The following is a 19,619-nucleotide window of genomic DNA, read 5'->3' on the forward strand; positions in this document are numbered from 1 at the left end:
TGGTAACATCGAAGAGTGTAAGAAACGAATTTAATTTTTCCTTACTTCTGAGATTTACGAAAATATGAAAGGAAAAAAAACGAAGCTTCTTAAGAAATTGCAAACAAATATTATTAGAGAAGATACGGCCTACAAATATTAAAAATAGAGTATCGAATCAAATTCCAGAATTTGGGAAATGGGAAGAAGATTAGATCGGACCCTAACTCACAGAAAATTGTCATGTTGAGGATTGGTTCAATCTCGTGGTTAGTCTTTCGTTTATGAATGAAATTGGGTTAAGTGGGGAGAAGATGGGTTGTGTTTTCATTTAAAAGCTAAGGCTCAAGTACAGACTGACGGTTTGATTTTCCTCTGGATCATTGGTCATGCAATGGAGCTAGGCTGTGAATGGTACTTGGAAATATCTCAACAAATTTTGGATATCATGTGAGTTTCCACTCTGATGCAGTTTTTTTTTTTGTAAAGTTTGGAGCTTTGGGATACAAACGAGTGGAAGAGATCATATGGGTAAAGACGAATCAACTTCCACTCATTTGGGGATAAGTGATAATGGTAATGGGCTTTTAAGCCGTGGAATAGTTAAGAAGAAGGATTGGAGTAATGGAGTTTTGTTGGTTAGTAAAGATCCTGAGAATTTGAGGGATATTGCGTTTAGACAGTATGCGATTTTGGTTAAGTGAGAGAATGAAGTGACAAAGGAGGTTCTAGTGAGGGATGTTTTGTATGCTAGCCAAAGAATTGATGGCAAATATGTCAAATTTAACAATGAAATCGACGGTTATGTGGGGCAGGAGTCTATTACGGTACCTCGAGCTACGAGGATTATGCTTTGTATGCACTATTCATGTCTACAAAGCATTTAAGACCATTGTATTCATGTCTGATATACGTACTAGATTCACATGATCATTTACACATCTGAAGAATCAAAACTTTCTTGGTTTTGCCACCTTTTAAACACTTGACAATGATCACTAATCAAGTCCTGCTTAAACTCCGTTGTTTCTGCGTTTTGGTTTGGTTAGTTTGTGAACAAAGCTGCAAAAACAAATCATTGGGGTGTTTAGAGTGCTATCATCATCATTGATAATAGTTGTATTAAGTAAAAAAAGTTGTTTCTAATATTACAGAATTTATCAATTCATCGCCACACAAGCTTCATGGAGTTGCAGATCATGTACTCAACCTTTGCTTTGTTTATGACATTTCAACTTCATATACACGCTCCTGATTTTAGCCTGTTGGATTGCTAGCACCTCATATCTGCCAAAATACTTTCCAAATACCAAATACTCAAACAAAATTTTGGCATAAAAAGTACTTACTTTGCTGCAAGCTCCCTCACAAGCTCCCTCACAAGCTAGAAATATATGCTCCAAAACTGATGTTCCTTTAAAATTTGTGGGCATAATTTTAGTCTCAACTATGATAGTTCATGTAACACCGTCTCAGCTTTCTTCACCATCTCTCTCACTTTCTTATTTCCCGGATCCCACAAAAAAAACATTAAAACCCAACAAAAAAATGCAAATCGTAGAAGGAACAAAGATCTCAGAGCATCATTAATGGTAGTTTCTTAGCATAATCTTCACATAGTTCTTATGAATATTTTTATAATTGATTTTGAAAATTTTGAAGTTAAGAATTTAGTTTAGAGATTGAAATTTTGGCAATATGTAATGGTGGACTCTTAACTTGGAGTTTTTAAAAAACAAAATTTGAAAAAAAATTAGAAACATTATAATTTTAAAAAACTTAATAATTATTACAACTCAAATTTATCTAAGAATTAAGATTAATTGAATTAAAACATTAGATTTAATACCTAATTTATCTAAGAATTAAGATTAATTGAATTAAAACATTATATTTAATACCTAATTTATCTAAGAATTAACCTAAGAAACATTAGATTTGGCTCTTATATAAGAGCCATTCTTAACAATTAATTGACTTATAACATTAAATTTAAGACTTACTTTATCTAAGAACTAACCTAAGAAACTATCAATAATGATGGTCTCACAACGCTTAAAATCCAAGCTTGTCTTTGAAACAACTCACAATGATAAAGTTAAAAATATAGTTCAGAAATAAAGAGTACAATTGTAAGCATCTCTATACAAAAATAGAGAGCTAAGCCAAACATAACACCATCACAAAAAAATAACTGAAGTAAATAAAAAACAATATTTTTACTCATGATCATCAAAATCTGATGAGTCCCTTGACCGAATTGAATGACACCTACACTTACATCATTTAGTTGGTGATTTTCAACATCCACCAATATAGTGTTTTCAAGAGAATGTTCAACCACACTAATAAAGTCTACATAGCTTTGTTGCATCGGATTGTGTTCCTTCACTCCATCTACTATTCCTCTTGGATTAATTTGTGTAGCTGTGATCCTCGGATCATAGATGCGTTTAACTCTAGGATATGGAATGTAGCACACTTGATTGACTTGGGATGCAAGAACAAATGGATCATACTTATTTAGCTTTTTAGCCGAATTAATCTCCGTAACGCCAAATTTTGTAAGTCAAACACCACGTTCCCTAGTAGGATTGTACCACTGACACTTGAAAAACACACATTTTATGAGTCCATGATACTAAACCTCTAAAAAGTCTTTAATCACACCGTAATTTTTTGCATCCATCGTACGCACAACAACTCCATGGTTGATGGTCTATCTGAGCCGCCCAAATTCTGCAAATATTTTTGGGATATCAGAGTGGTAAGAAGGTTTCTTCCCGCAATCGTCATAGCGACATGGTTTTCTACCTTTTGTTTAAACATTAGGTGCGAAGTAGTACGAAGAAAAATATGTAGTCTCTTCATTTATATTTTGCGCCACGATAGAACCCTCGACCTTCCTCAGATTTTTCACTTTCTGTTTTAGATGAAACATTAACCTTTCAAATGGATACATCCACCTATACTGAACATGTCCACCTAACACTACTTCTCGAGGAAGATGAATCGGAAGATGTTCCATAACATCAAAAAAAAAATGGTGAAAATATTTTTTCTAAATTGCATAAGATCAAAGGAATGTTCTTATCCTGAAGAGTTATATCATTGGCTGCGAAGGATCTTGAGCAAAGGTCTATGAAAAAAGTATTTATCTCTGTATTAATTATATATATTTATTAGTAAACATGTAAATATGCTTTCATAATATATATACTGAAATTTGCTCATATTGACTCTACTTTTAACAAAAATAACTAGAATGACTCTAATCTTAAGTAAAAAGACTAATTAACCATAATCAAAGTTAAACCCATAATTCCCTTTAAAAAAATAAGAATAATGAATTAAGTAAAAATAAAAATGATAAATGAAGAAGTTACAAAGAAACTAAATAAACTAGGTCTTTTTTTTGCCGTCATCTTCCATTTTTTTCCCTTTCTTCTTCTTCATCGATATTATGCAAAACCAAAACCCAAAACCCCGATATGGAAATCATCTTCTCCGACAACAACAACGGCGTCAATATCATCAGGATTTGGCGATTTCTCTTTGCCGTTGGTGAGTAATTTATTTCTTCTCTTATTTCCCTCTTTGCATGTCTCTTCTTCTTCTTCTATTTTCAATCAAAAATCGGTTGTTCTTGAATACAGTTTCTCCGGTTAGAACAACGGCGGAGATATCATTTGGATTTGTCGATTTCTAAATTTGGCGGTTCAGCTTTGTAGATTTCAGTTCTCCGGTGGTGACTGCTCTTCTTCTTCGGTGTCATTGCTTTGCCCTTTCATTGGAATTTGATTTCTTCATCCATTAGCAAAATTATCATCCTTAGGTGTGTTTCCCATCCCTTTTGAGTTAATCGTTGATATGTCTATAATTTGCATGATTTAGGCATTCATTCTTCACCACTTTGTCATTCTTTCATCCACATTTCATCTCATTAGGAGTCGTTTTAGTGTGTTTTACATACTTAGGACGATTTTGCATTAGGATTGCATGTGCATGGCATATTTGGTTGTTTTCAGGTACTTTGGATGCTTTTGGAGTTCAAACAGAGGAAAAACAGAACATGAAGTCAAAATGCCCAATGACGCCTTCAGCAAAAGTACTCTATCGCAGCCTCGGAGCTCTGCCAGGGCAAATCACTCTATCGCAACCCCGGAGAAGCAAACAGCTCAATTTCACTCAATCGCGAAGCCGGAGGAATCACCCCATCAGAACCACTCGATCACACCCTCATGACATCCACTCGATCGCACTCGATCACAAGGTCGCTGGACCATTCAATCTCGATTTCACTGCATTTCACTCGATCGCAAGACGGAGCCCCTGAAGCCCAGTTTGATCAATGACATACTCGATCACTGGGAAGCTCATTTCAGCCCGTCTGATGCCAATGACACATTCGGTCGCAGGATCATGACGTGAAGATTCGCTATATATTTAGTTTCCTTATTTGTTTCATTTTTTGGCTTATATAAACTACCTCTTAGGGTTTTCCCTAAGGCATCCGCTATTATCCGTTTTTATCTCGCTTTTACATTTTCGCAACTTTGATAGCCGCAGTGTTTCTCCTGCGACTTTGTAGTTTCGCTTTCAAGTATTTGATATTCAGTTTTCGTTTAAGTCTTTCGTCAATTCTGTTATCATGTTTTCAATTGTTGCTTTGTTATTGTCTTTGATTATGTCTGAGTAGTGAACTGTATTTCTGAGGATGGGATAGAATAGTTGTGGTTTACTTGGTCGTTTTAGGTGGTTGAGTTTAGAATTCTAGAATCCCTTCTAGATTAGTTGCGCTTATTGCTTATTTCACTGGCTAATGTGGAGTATGAGTCCAGACGTCCAGCGTTCAGAAGGCGTTTAATGGGCGTTGGATCCTATTAATTCCAGAGATACCTGACTCTACCCCAAGGGATTGGCTGTAGAGAGGGTATTGACTTTAACATGTTGATTCCATAATGCCTGCTTAGTTAGAGATCACTAAAGGGATTTAGGTCAGTGTCTAGCTTTGCTTGAGGATTTCTATCACGGGAGTGAATTAATCTGTTGTTGAACTTGTTGTCTAGGGATAGCTTCTGTGAAGTTTTGTCAACCGCCTGAATAGATTAAGTAGACCACACTATTCGATTACCCCATCCTTAGGAATCGTTTATCCATTTGATTGCCTGTTATCATTTCTGCTTTGTCATTCACTTGCCTGCTATTGCCATTCCTGCTTTTAGTTTCATTTCATTTCTGTTATTGCATACTAGGACTGTTAGGACCAACCAACTTTCTGCTTGGCTTGACTTAGAGCTTTCTGATCATATCTCATCTGTTTGCATCACACCGGATTGGATTGACATCCTAAAATACTACAACGACAAGATAGTGTTTTAGGATTAATTGACAAAAATCCTACTATCAATCGTGTATTGTTGATTATGATTTCAATATTAATTTTCCCCTTTTTGTTTCATAACTATTCCTTCACCGTGTTCTTGTTTCATCATCGCTGCTCTCGAAACTAGTCGGCATACTTAGAGGTAAATTTTTAAGAAAACCTAAAAACTCTTTATTGGTGAATCATTATTCCTATCGAGTGTATTGTTTATTATTTGGATTTCAATTTTTAGTAATCAATTGATATCCGAGTGTATTGTTTGGATTCCTTTTCAGATTTTAATTCTTAGTAATCTATTGTTTTGGTAGCTAACTTATGCCAAATTCGCTGGAAAAAAAATTAGAAATATATTCCCGCCTTTGGAAATAGTTTGTAGTTGAATTAGGGTCATGTTGTGACAAATTTACTCAATTTATCATGTGTCTTTAGTGACAGATTTGTTCAAAAATCTTTATGACAATCTCTTTGAACATTGTTTTTCTCTATGATAAGGTATTGTGTCGTCTAGTCAAAACCTTATATAGTTACCGGCCTCGTCTTTATCTAGAAGGTAAATCACCACTACAAAACAGGAGCATAAACCATTGCTGCTTTGTTTCAAATATCTTTAAGATTAGATCAAGATTAGGTAGTGATGTGTGGAAAGGTTTGTTGAAATCATCACTTGGTGTCTTTATAAAGTTTGCTCATGCGGAATATATATGGGCTGGCAAAACTGTTCACTACTTCTTTACAAACCAGCTGAGTGTCAACAACTTTCAGGAGCTTTGATCTGTGATTGATGGAAGGCCAATCAGATTTTCTCTTACTAAATTTGCGGATATAATGGGTTTCAACTGTGATCTTATTGACAAGTCAGCCACTTGTGAAGCTGGACACCATGAGTTTTGGAATGAAATGGATGTTGGAACGTCCGAGGGTCCCTTGTTTACTAAGTTGGAGTGCGTAATGGATATTAGCAAGGAATGGAGTTATGAGAAGAGGTTGATGGTTGGTAGGTTATGCTTGTTATCTGTTGGAGTTCATGAGATTCTTCACGGTTCTAGAATCCCTTTGCCAAGCGCTAATTAGTTCTTGATCCAGAGTCTTTTGAGAAATATCCTTGGGGTCGATTTGCAATTGAGTCTCTAGTTAGTTCCGTGAAGATTATTGACTACAAAAAAAACTCATATGGGATTCATGGATGTGTCTATGCCTTGTGGATTTGGATTTACGAGAGTATGCCTGGATTGAGAGAAATTTATGGATTTAGAAGAGCAACAACTAATGGTGTTGCACTACTTGATTGGAGATCAAGTCGCGCACGTATCAAATTTAAGAAATTCATTGAAACTGAGAAGGTTGCCCATGAAGAGGTTTGTGTGATCTTCTCTAGTTCTTTAGTTAGGTTCTTTCATATATTTAATAAATTCTGAGACATGTAACTAACATAATCTTTTAATTTTGTGTTGTTAGTAGGTGCAGGTCAGGCATATGCTTCCTGATTCTTTGGAAAACATGTACCCTAAATGGAGTGACTTGCCTGAGAATCAAGATATGACGCTTGACAACTTGATTAGAGATATCATACACAACCGTTTAAGAAACAATGCGTGGAAACATGTGAAATCAGTGCTTAAGAGGAAACGAAAAAATAAAAAAATGAGGATGTTCGAGTAGTGTCATTTCAAAGGAAAAGAATGGTAATGAGTCAACGCCTATTGATGATGAAAGAGCAGAGGTTTCTAACAAAAAAACAGCTAACAGAAAAAGCACATATGGAGGTCCTGTTTTTTTTTCTTCCCATTTTACAAAATTAGCTTTTATAATTGTCTACATTTTGACAATAATTTAGTTACACAATTATTTCACTAATTATAGGTTGATAAATAGGAGAAGACAAGCTTGTTGGATATTTGGAAGATGCTGGAAAAAATGACAAGGACAATTACGGAGATGGACAAAAATCTGAACAGAAGAATTGATGGTTTGGAGAGTAAATTCCTCTTGTTAATCAGAAAGTGATTGTTTTAGATGAGTAGCTTAGTAAGAGACTTGCAGCTGTGGAGAATGATTTGAAAGCTTTGAAAGAGTCTCATCCCGCTGATGTATCCATTAATGATGTCACATCCAACAACAAAGGAGATGATGCCACATTCAACAACGATAAAGAAGATGAGACACCCAATAAAGAACTTGAACTACAATTAAAAATTGTTTTTCATATTTATCATGAATTTTGATGTTGATGAAATATTAAATTATTGATTATCGAAGTCTTGTATGGTAGAGGAGAAGCCATAATCTCAAGATGGTTTGCCTTGTTAGAGAGTAGTGAAGAAAGTTATCTACTTAGTGAAGAACAAGAAAAAGCATGAATGAGAAATATCTGAGCTGCTTGTTCTTTGTGAAAAGAAAGATGCAACAAAGGGTAAGAAGAAGAAAGTTGCAATCATGCCTAAAAAAGCATCTAAGATACCTAAGAAGAAGATGGCCAAGGTAAAGGAAATGAAGGTATCAACTCCAAAAGTTTTAAAGAAGACAATGAGGAGAGATGACGACTATGTTGGTGATGTAACTGAAAAAGTTGTAGCAGATACTTTGAAAATGGCTTGCAGTTTTGAAGATACATTCTCTAATCCTCATGTACAGCGGGCTAGTGAAGCAATGGCTATCGTGTTGTCGTCAATTGAAGACCAAATTAAAAATTTGAATGATGGTACTACTAGAGAGACGAGTGACTCAACTAGCCGATTATATAAAACCTCCTTATGTAGGGAAATCCACAGTGAAGCGCATTATCACGGATGGAGCACCATCCCCTTCCATACCCGAGCATCTTCAACCAGTTTCAGATGAGAAACTTCATAGTCTCATGGATTGGCTAGGCTTGATGAGTAAGTTTCTGTTTTCTAGTTCTAAAATCCATGATTTCGGTTCTCTTTTATCATTTTTTTTCCCAGAGAAGAACCATTTCAAACAAATAATTTTGATGTTCGATTGTTTTGGCAAATTATAACTCCTAGAAAAGACCAGATGGAACACATGGTTGGGTGAAAGACTATGTAAGTATTCCCTTTTGTAATTTACAATTTTCAGCTTGTGGAATTGGTTTAAAATTTGGTTTTAATTGTTGTATTGATTATGTTGCACCACATGGGAACTACAATGACTATGTTTCCTAGAAAGTTCATTCGTGATCCTTATAAATACCAAATCACCGCATTGCTTTCCTTGATCAAGTTTTGATAAGAAAGATGAAGAATGACTACAACAAACACTATTCGTCTGATTTTAAAACCTACAACTGGACCGGCTATTATGTGAATCACCTCAACGGTACAAGTCATACAGACGCAGCGACAAACAATAAGTGGTTCACTAATGTAGATCACCTTTACGGTTGTCTCTTTGTCAATGAAAATCATTGGGTGGCTTTGGATTTTAACTTGAAGACAAACAGGATCTACGTTTACGACAGCATTCCCACACCTGTTGAGGAATTAGAAATGGTTCAACAGTGCATGTTTTTAAGGAAGATAATCCCAACTATGTTGTCTGAATATATTCTAGAAAAGGACCATAAGAAGAGCTACGCAATGTTGGAGGTGAAGAGGGTTACAAAGAAGAACCCAGTGAATGACGATCGAGGTGATTGTGCAATATATGCGATAAAATACATTGAATGTTTGGCACTTGGAAAGTCATTCGACGGATTGTGTGATAGAAACATGCAGGCCTTATGGATCAATCTTGGTGTAGAGATGTTTGATGAATTAGGAGAGTTTGTCGGAACACTTAACTGTGAGACTCGTCAGAAAGAATTCGAGATTCCTCGCCTTAATGATTCGTAGAAGCTATGTTTGTGTTTTTATTTTGTTATGTGGTTGTTTTGGGTTTTGTTTCAGACATTCATGGTATGTGTTTCAAAATTTCATGTTATTTTGTCTCAGACTTCGACGTATATCTTTTCATTTCTCTCATACTTCTACGTTATAGGCAAGTAGAAATGAATTTCTTACTATTGAGTGACTGGCTTAAAAACCATTGCAGAACCTTAATTATTTTTTCATTTGTCTCAGACTTCTACATCATATGTGACTGAATCAAAAAAACGTGGCAAGACATAAAAGAGGTTTAAGACAAAAAAATATTGAAACAAAATAGTAGAAAACATAAGTGACTGAATCAAAAAAACGTTGCAAGACACAAAAGATATCAAGTCTAATAGCTTAAACATGCAAAACAAGACAATAGAAGAGGTTTAAGTCTAAAAATTGATGATGTCGTCTCTCTCGAAAGGCAATTTTTTGGGCGATCGACGCCATTTGCTTGTTCTCCACTGGAGATTTTTTTCCGACCTGAGATGTTCGCAGAATTCCTTCTAGAGTCTTCAACGCCGGTTTTTGTCTGCCAAATGACAATGGTAGTTATTCTTCTCCCCTCTTTACGGGAGGTAATCGTCAACCAAAACCGTCATGGATCATTCTATTTAACCCTTTCAATCATCTATTCCTTTTTCTCTCACCACTGTTTTACCAACTCGACAAAAACCAACAATCAATTATGAGTGATTTTCTAAGAAAGTTTGTCCAAGATCTGAATTTGGGAATCGACGATGCTCCAAATTTCCTGTCACAGGAATTCGTCTCACAGGCGTTCGCTGTTAACCGCTTCTCACTAATCGTCACACCAGTGAATCCCCGAAAAAAAACCTACGAGCGTTAATCAGTCAAATGCCTAGAGTTTAGGGACTGGCGGATTCTTGCGTTGGGCGAATCGTTGGCAATGGAAAGGTGCAATTCAAGTTCCAAACAGATGAATCAATGAACTTGGTCCTGCGACGTGGTCATTCAATGACTGGATGTTGTCAATCAATCGATGGTACCTGAATATCACAGAGAATGAGATGAAGATAATTCTTTTCTGGGTTTAAATCCAAGGTATCCCTCTTCTTTTCTTAACCAATGCAATGGCTAGGGCAGTTGGAAACAGACTAGGATATGTTGTAGATGTTGATTTTGATGAGAACACAAATCAACTAGGATTCATTAGGGTTAAGTTGGCTTGAAATTTAGATGATCCACTCCGGTTCCAAAGAAACATTCAATTTCAGGCGAATGAGAATACTATCATCAAATTCAGATTTGAGAGATTGAGAAACTTCTGTACCAAGTGTGGTTCCCTTAAGCACGATGCAAATGAATGTGCCTTGACCTTTGAAGAGGATAATCCTGCACATGATGATGAAGGGAGTGATGATAACCACCAGGAGCATGAACATGGAGAACAAGATATGACTGGTGATGGCTCGCTACCAAGCATTGATCCGGCTACATTGATACCAGGTCTTCAGAACCATTCGACTACAGGACCAAGACAGGAATAAGACTCAGACTTTGTTCCATCTGAAATGGCAAGTACTTTTGAAGATACAGATTTAACTACTCATAGACTAAGGTACCTGCATGCCAAATATGTATGTGAATCTCTGATGGATCAAAGAGAAGCAGGGCTGCTAGAGGAGTTTTCAGACAATGTAATGAACGAGTATGCATTTGTTAAGAGAAAGAGACTCAGCTTTGAAAGGCTTTACAATCAAGCGGAAGCAACAGAAGAATCAGCAGTACTAAGACACATACGCAAGAAAGACAAGAAGCTTGGGTTTGCTACATCTGGTTCATCCCCAATGACATTGATCGGAGGTGCAGGGGGCCCGGTACCCCCACATCCCCCATGAGGATTGGCTCCTGGAACTATCAAGGCCATGGTGCGCCACTGACTCAATCTCGACTTAGTAAACTATGTACATTACTTAAGTTTAATGTTGTTTTTCTTATTGAAACTCTAAATAAGTGTGATTATGTAAATATGTATTAGGATTTCCCAATGTAATAACTCAACCCCTACAAGGTCATAGTGGTGGCTTAGCCTTGTTGTGGAAGGATAATGTGCATTTATCTAAAGTCTACCAAGATGAACGCCATATCAATGTACATATCTCTATCAATAATATCAATTTCTATTTGTCTTGTGTGTATGGTCATCCTTATCAACGTGAAAGACATCGACCTTGAATGACTGCAGTTTTTAGAAAAGTTTTTGGATTTTAATTTTGCAATAACTAATAATTACCCATTCATGATTAAGAAAAAAGTAGATTTCCTAAAAGATAGGAAAACTAGATTTTAGGAGATTTTACCTATTTCTTCATACAATCCAAAAACCAAGTTTTGTGAGTTTTTTAGAAGTATTACGTGATATATTTCTTAATTTTTTTTTATTATTTTAATTATGCTTTGTGTTTTCTTTTCTACATCATTGTTTTGGTATTAATTTAAAAATTTAATTTTATTTCTATGTAAAAATTGGTTTAATTTATAAAATCTATGTTTATATGCAATATACCTATGTTTAATATTTTTCTGCATCTTTTTAATTTTTATTATTAAGAAAATATTTATTATCATTGTTTTAGTAATTTTTAAATAGAAAATAGAAAACTAAATATTAAAATAGAGAACTTAAAAACGTTGAAAAATAAATATTATGTAGAAAAACTAAAAACTAAACAAATTTCCATTCAAGATTTTGCAAATATTAAAATCTACAACAAAAATCACAAACTACAAAAATGAAAAACCAAAAACCAAAATCTAAAAATCAATTAAAAGCTACAAAACATTTAGGGCCATCATCTTTGGAAACACTTTGAAAACTTGTCACTTACACGCAATGACTCTTGGATATTGATTGGGGACTTCAATAAGATATTGTCAAATTCTGAAAAAAATAGGATGACCACGAAGAGAAGAATGCACTTTCAAGAGTTTTCGAAACATGATGGCTACTTGTGACCTTCTGGACGTCTGATCAAAAGGCTTAGGTTTTCTTCGGTTGGAAAACGGCATAAACACAAAGTAAAATGCTGTTTAGACCGAGCCCTTATTAATTCTGAAGGAGCAGCCTCCTTCCATTTTGCAGAATTGGAATTCCTTGACCTTACTAGTTTAGATCACAAACCACTTTTGTTAACTCTAGAAAAAACTGAAACTTCGAAGCAGAGACCATTTCGTTTTGATAAGAGATTAGTTGATGTGCCTCACTTCAAACAACACGTCCAAGTTGGATGGACAAAACAGAGCACCAGACAGAAAACACAAATAATATATCAAGTGAGGACTTGTAGACAAGCAATGGGAACTCTAAAACATAAGTTTAACATGAACTCACGAATGCGAATCGATCATCTACGAGCTCAACTGAACAATGCTATGTCAAGCATGAACTGATCAGTAAGAGGACTCATTCCAAAAATCCAAACAAAGTCAACAAGGGCATACAATGATGAAGAGATATATTGGCAACAAAAAAGCCGAAGCAATTGGATGAAAGAAGGGGACCAAAATACATGATACTTCCATCCTTGCACTGAAACAAGATTTTTGGTGAATCGCATAATCTCAATAAAAGATGATACCGGTTTGAGTTATAGAGGAGATAAAGTAATAGGAAAACATTCCCAAAGCTTCTTCACAAAAGTTTATGAGAGTAATAGTCGACAATTTTCTACAATAGACTTTGCGGGCTTAAAAGCTACAGTCACCAAACAAATGAACGATGACCTCACAAAGGAATTCAGCGACAACGAAATCTTTGAGGCAATAAACCAAATTGGAGATGATAAATCACCTGGACCAGATGGGTTAACTACTAGATTCTATAAATTTTGTTGGGACATAGTTGGACAAGACGTGATGTAGGAGGTAAAAAATTACGTTAGAACTTCATACATGAAACAGTCAATGAACCACACTAATATATGTATGATACCAAAAATCAATAATCCTATAACACTATCTGATTATCGGCCCATAGCTTTATGTAACATCCTATAAAAGATAATCTCAAAATGTCTAGTTGGAGAGACTCAAAAATCATCTTGATGCAATAGTCTCCGATTCTCAAGCAGCGTTCATTTCACGAAGACTGGTCAATGATAATGTCATGATCGCACACGAAATGATGCATTCTTTGAAGTCGAGGAAAAAAGTATCTCAATCCTCTATGGCTGTGAAGACGGAAGTGAGCAAGGCATACGATAAAGTAGAGTGGAACTTGTTTGGAGACAATAATGAAACTATTTGGCTTTAGTAAGAAATGGATTCACTGGATAATGGGCACTGTGAGATCAGTTAGTTACCCGGTTTTAATAAATGGCATACCTCATGGTACAATCAAACCACAATGTGAAATAAGACAAGGAGATCCTCTATCTTCATATCTCTTTTAATGTGCCGATATTTTAAGCTATCTTGTTAAGATGAGAGTTTCTGAAGGAGATATCCGAGGAATTCGAATTGGAAATGGAGTCCAATGTGTTACTCATCTACAGTTTGCAGATGATTCTCTATTTTTCTGTCAAGCTAACGTTCGCAACTGTCAAGCCCTGAAAGTCGCTTTTGACATTTCTGAATACTATTCTAGTCAAAAAATAAATATGGCAAAATCTCTCATTACTTTTGGCTCGAAAGTTAATGGAATCATTCAAAATCGTCTTAAGAGGTTGTTAGGGATTCAAAGTCAAGGCGGTGGTGGAAAGTACCTTGGATTACCAGAGCAATTTGGTCCAAAGAAAACAGAAATGTTTAATTACATTATTGAAAGAGTTAAGAAAAGAACATCAAGTTGGAGTGTAAAACACCTATAACCGGCTGAAAAAGAATCATGTTGAAATCAGTGGCAATGGCAATGCCGGTGTACGCCATGTCATGCTTCAAATTACCAATGGGAATCATTTCAGAAATTGAATCACTACTCATGAACTTCTAGTGGGAGAAGAATGCAAAACACCGAGGTATCCCATGGATTGCTTGGAAAAGACTACAATATTCAAAAAAAGAAGGTGGGCTAGGTTTAAGGGATCTAGGAAAGTTTTATGATGCGCTGCTTGCGAAACAGGTATGGAAAATCATCCAACATCGAAATTCATTATTTGCTCGGGTTATGAAGGCGAGATACTTTAGTGAGGAAACTATCTTATATGCCAAAGCTCGAAAGAGACAATCTTATGGTTGGTCTTTACTACTCGCGGGTTTGAATGTGATAAAAAAAAGGAAGCAGATACATAATAATGTTATAGCAACCCATCCACCTAGACCGATCAGTCTCCTTACCCCTGCACAAAACAACAAAGTAGAGAAGTTCATTTCTATTAACGGAATATACCGCTTTTGGAATGAAACCCTAATATCCCGTTTAATAAATCATGATGATCACATTCATATAAAGAGTATTCATCTCTCACACAAGAAAATCCATGATAGACTATCGTGAAATTATACAACATGAGGGGATTATACGGTTAATTTAAGGTATTGGTTACTCACTCATGATCCAACTGATTTTCAAATCAAGCCATCAGCACCTTCCGGATAGGTAGAGTTGAAAAACAAGATGTGGAAACTTCCTATCATTCCAAAAATAAATACATGCTTTGGAGAACTATACCAGAAGCTTTACCCACATGTGCCAGATTAGTCAAAAAAGGAATGAATATAGATCCAATCTGTTCTCGTTGTTCACTTGAAGAGGAATCAATATGTCATGTTCTATTTAATTATCCATATGCAACTACAACATGGAAACTAGCAAAACTTTCATATTTATCAGGACATACTTTCTCAAACGATGTTGAAGAGAACATCTCTGTTCTTATTGATTCTATTTCTAACAATAATCTAACAGAACAACAAAAATTACTCCCATTTTGGCTTATCTTCCGAATCTGGAAAGCAAGAAATAATTATGTGTTCAATAAATTCAGAAAATGTTCTTCGAAGGTCGTTTCACAATCAGAAGTGGATGTTAATGAATGGATCATAAACATGTGTGAGAGGCGAGGAAATACTGCTACAACAAGACCTCCATTATCACAAAAAGCTTCATGGACGAAACCAACAGTTTCTTTTGTCAAATGCAATTTCAACGCGGGATTACATAAAAATACTACTCAAAGTACCGGTGGGTGGATAATACGAGATCCTGAAGGGAAAGAAAAAGCTTGGGGATCTTCAATATTAGATCATGTAACACTCCCCTAGAGGCTAAGACGAAAGCATTACTTGTAGCGATGCAATAAGCTTGGACACATGGATACAAGAAAATACACTTTGAAGAAGATTGCATGTCCTCATTAACACCTAAATGGCAGGTCAAATAGGAGTGAAACTGAAAATTTACTTCTAGATATAGAATATGGGTCTTCAAGATTTTCATCTATTGTATTTACGTTCACAAAACGTCTTTGTAATAGTATAGCTCACCATTTAGTTTTTCCTGCTTATACGACTTCGGTATTCCAAGCAGACCCTAGAAACGAGCCACTTTGGCTTAAGAACCTTCTTTGTAATGATCTTTATTCATGACTGAAATATAGTTTACAGTAAAAAGAAAAAGTCTAAAAAAATATTGAAACCAAATAGTAGTAAACATAAGCAAATTAACCATTCTTTCAAGTTTGATCAGTGCATGTCTTACGATTGTGGCCTACTTAATTCAAATTTCCACAAGCATGTCGTTTTCTTGGCTTCTTCTTATCCATAGCAATCTCCAATGCAGATTGACTCTTGATCACTTTGGTCTTCCAGGTTATTGTCGAGCTTCTGGTGGTAAACATTTGGTTGTCACAACTTGTTCGGGACTGGTATAACAAAATCCCTGGGCATGATGGCGTTAGCATATGATGAGCATAAATAATTCTTGTGATAGTAAGGATGACACATTGATATCCGAGAGAATTTTATTATTTCAGCCGCTGCAATCGCGTGAACACATGGTATCTTTTCTAGATCAAATCTACGAGACGAACATTTTCTATCCTTCAAATTATCAAAATGGAGAGATGCTCCAAACGTCACTTGTACCTGATGTGCATCTATATCTTGCACCCTTAGTAACTTGGCATACTCTACACAACTCTACAAAACAATTCCCAGGATTGTTATTAGTGAACAATATTTACATAGATGTGCTGTTCAAATAGTACTAGATTAGAAATTCTTACCTGCAAAATCTTCTCTATTTCACGTGTAAGAGAGGTAAACTAATTCAAAGCATCATTCCTTCGGTCTGAAAACCATCTAGTCATCATGAACATAATTTTTTCTAACAGTTGTACAATAGGGTAACTTCTAGCGGGGAACATGACCTTATTCATTGATTCAACAATTTTACTTGTAAGCAAATTGTACCTATCCCCATAGAAATGTAAACGTATCCATAGTCGTACATCCGCTCTTTAAAGGTAAGCACGCTTTAAAGCTTGCATCTAAGCAAAAATGATTTCAAAGTCGACTAATCTAAAAGCATTCGCTCCCTTCTTTACCAACCCAAACGCATCCCGACTTTTAAAACGGACTAATATATTTTTGTATAAATGGTATGTGCATATTCCCTGGCTAGAATTAGGATAAACCGTCTTGATTGCTTTTCCAATGGATTGATGCATATCAGAAATTATGGCAAGGCTTTCATGATCTAGTAGCACACAGCTGAGTTATTTAAAAAACCATTCCAAGATTGATCATTTGCAGTATCTACCACGGCAAAAGTTATCTGGTATATCTAAAAATTACATTCTTGAGTTGTTGCGTTAAGAAGTGTCCATAAGTATTTTCCTTGCAAAAATATACCATCAAAAAGTACCACTTTCCTCATGTAAGGAAATCCTAAAATACTTGCACCAAAAGCTAGAACAAGTATTTAAACCGTTTTTCTTCATCAACTTCAGGTCAAGTAAAATTTCAAGATTTTCTCTCCTTAGCATGTACAAGGAAGCTGCTCATATCCACTTTATAGACTACCCCTAACCAATTGTCGTGCATACCTTAGTGTCCGATATACCTTCCAATAATCCATTTACACAATATTATTTTACAGTGAGTATTAGCAATACTATAAAAAACGATTTAAAAATAGAAAACAAATAAAAAAGAAATAGTAAATCATACCTTGATTTGAAAGAGTTTATTCAACGCTTTAGCAACATGCATTGGCACAACCTTTGGTCTAATTCCACCAACGTAATCCTTGTACAACAGTCTAAGTATTTTATGTGCTGCTTGTCGGGCACGCGATGAACGCTTTGTAACAGAATATGTAAATTCCGACTTAAATACTCTCACATGAAGCTTTGTAGAGTCGCCTACTAGTGTTGCTCGAACCCTCCACTTACATCCTTTATTGGAGTCGATTTCTCAGCATCAAAATGAAATTTCTGTAATACGGTAAGTATCTTCAAACGTTTCTCCAAGTGCTCCTCTGTTTTAAAACATTGTCCAACCGCCAGCTCCAATGAAGACACATCTAAAGTAGCATAAGTAGCTTCTTCTTTTTCTTCTTCGATGAATATACCTAAATTTTGGAGTAGTAACTGAGGTTTTTCTTCTTCTTCAGGTGGAATTCCGTACATGCTAAATTTCTCATCTTCGAAATCGATTCCGTCAGAATCGTCGCAGTAATCGAATCTACTTTCATCATCTTCACCATCCACATAAATATTATTAACTTCAGCTTCTTCCATGTTTTCACTGGATAAATCGATATCTCATTCTACCTTATGGAATATATTACTTGGTCGTAAAGAACTTGTCAAACTGCACTCAACGAAACCATCAATTCCTTCCTTTGTGGATTGAACTATAAATTTCTCCTTCACCTCAGCACAAAGTCGAGTGGTTTCATTCTTCATATGCCCAAAAAAAGCTGAAAATTGTCTATTATTACCAATAATAACTGGTGGTGTATCTGCTGGTAGTTCTTTTTTTTTTGAGATTTTGTAACTCAAAACTACTTTGAATAGCTTGTTATCCAAATCGTAATCCTCATACATCGTTGGAACGAAATCATGGTTTGGCTGTTACCTTCAAGAACTCGACAATCTTTAATATTATCAACGTCAAAAGGCTATTTGGTTTTTCCAAAGATCCATCTGCCACACACGAGAATAATCTGATCCATACCCAACCCCTTATTTTTAGTATGAAGAAAATGAATTAGAAAGCGAATAAAAAAAAACATGAATAAAAAGTCGAAACTCAAATAGAGAAACAAAAGAAGAAGCGTAGATGAGAGATCAAGAGAACAAACCGACGAGTCTAAGAAATCCCGAAAAGGAAGGCCGAGTACATTCATCACCTTCACTCGACCTATCACTCTACCAACATGGCCGAGTAACACCATCATCATTCACTCGACCAATCACTCTACCAACAGGCCGAGTAACTCCATCATCATTCACTCGACCAATCACTCGACCAACTACTCTACCACACGGTCGAGTACATTCATCACCTTCACTCGATCACTCTACCACCGAGCCGAGTACCATCATCTCTATCACTCGACTAAATACTCGACTGCCAGCTTCAGAGTCTTCTTCATTCCGCACTCAACCAGACACTCGAGCACAAGGAAGAAAAGAAGACTCCAGCTTATCACTCGACCTCTCACTCGACCACCTGGCTCGAGTACAGTTCTTAATCCGTCCCAATACTGCGTCGTTTTGAGTATTAGGGTTTTGGAATATTTTGCTATAAGTAGCATGTACTTTACATTTTCGAGAACAAGTTTAAAAAAAAAAGTTTTTATCTAGTTTTTCCGCAGACCTTGTGTTCTAGACCTTTTGTAATCCGGATTTCTCTTTATCTATTCAGTATTCAACTTTTGTTCTAGATTTCGTTTACTGTTGTTTATTCTGTTATCATCCTGCTGTTACACTGTTGTTATTATGTTTTCAACTTGTTCAACGTTTATGCTTTCTGTTATGATGTCTGAGTAGTGAATAGGTTTCTGAGGATGGGTTAGAGTAGTGTAGAATTCTCAGTATGCTAGGTGATTGAGTATTGATTGATAGATCCCTTCTGGATTAGTTGTTCTTAATGCCTATTGCTTTCTGATCAACTGAAATTTGAGCCCAGACATTTCCGCACCCAAAAGGTGTTCGATGAAATGTCTGAACCACTAATTCCAGAGATTCGTGACCCTGTACCAAGGTATTGGTTGCAGGGAGCGTTTTGGCTTTAACTTGTTGATTCGTAATGCCTGTTAGGTTAGCTCTCGTCAATGGTGATTGAGTCTGGGACTAGGTTAACTTGAGAGTCTCTGTTGCGGTGGCACTTAGATTTGGTTAATGAACTTGTTGTTTAGGGTTTATTTATTGAGCATGTCAATCACCAGTAAACTGAGAAAACGAAACTACTCGATTACCCTATCC

General features: G+C 35.9%; 2 protein-coding genes, 1 long non-coding RNA gene and 4 pseudogenes across 7 annotated transcripts; 5 read left to right on the forward strand and 2 right to left on the reverse strand.

Annotated features, from left to right (window-relative positions):
* Positions 1-373: 373 nt before the first annotated feature.
* On the forward strand, positions 374-683 carry AT1G37010 (spindle pole body component; the record flags this gene model as incomplete). Its single annotated transcript, NM_103356.1, has 2 exons — positions 374-429; positions 476-683. The coding sequence occupies 2 exons, from the start codon at positions 374-376 to the stop codon at positions 681-683; spliced, it is 264 nt and encodes an 87-aa protein (NP_174893.1).
* A 465-nt stretch (positions 684-1,148) lies between these two features.
* Positions 1,149-1,498, forward strand: AT1G07003. The gene has a single exon (NR_139182.1). It is a non-coding gene; the product is annotated as an other RNA (long non-coding RNA).
* A 667-nt stretch (positions 1,499-2,165) lies between these two features.
* Positions 2,166-3,183, reverse strand: AT1G37012 (annotated as a pseudogene; the record flags this gene model as incomplete). The annotated part of the gene is made up of 1 exon: positions 2,166-3,183.
* A 287-nt stretch (positions 3,184-3,470) lies between these two features.
* Positions 3,471-4,315, forward strand: AT1G37015 (annotated as a pseudogene; the record flags this gene model as incomplete). The annotated part of the gene is made up of 2 exons: positions 3,471-3,543; positions 4,008-4,315.
* Positions 4,316-6,190: 1,875 nt separating this feature from the next.
* AT1G37020 (Cysteine proteinases superfamily protein) lies at positions 6,191-9,198 on the forward strand (the record flags this gene model as incomplete). The annotated part of the gene is made up of 8 exons (NM_103357.1): positions 6,191-6,359; positions 6,449-6,720; positions 6,830-6,967; positions 7,038-7,085; positions 7,387-7,560; positions 7,760-8,063; positions 8,122-8,241; positions 8,588-9,198. 8 exons carry the CDS (start codon positions 6,191-6,193, stop codon positions 9,196-9,198), a joined length of 1,836 nt encoding a protein of 611 aa, NP_174894.1.
* A 712-nt stretch (positions 9,199-9,910) lies between these two features.
* On the forward strand, positions 9,911-15,774 carry AT1G37030 (annotated as a pseudogene; the record flags this gene model as incomplete). The annotated part of the gene is made up of 1 exon: positions 9,911-15,774.
* Positions 15,775-15,936: 162 nt separating this feature from the next.
* Positions 15,937-18,364, reverse strand: AT1G37035 (annotated as a pseudogene; the record flags this gene model as incomplete). The annotated part of the gene is made up of 1 exon: positions 15,937-18,364.
* Between the last annotated feature and the right edge of the window lie 1,255 nt (positions 18,365-19,619).

Source organism: Arabidopsis thaliana (assembly GCF_000001735.4).
Source record: "Arabidopsis thaliana chromosome 1 sequence".
In the NCBI taxonomy this organism is placed as follows: domain Eukaryota; kingdom Viridiplantae; phylum Streptophyta; class Magnoliopsida; order Brassicales; family Brassicaceae; genus Arabidopsis; species Arabidopsis thaliana.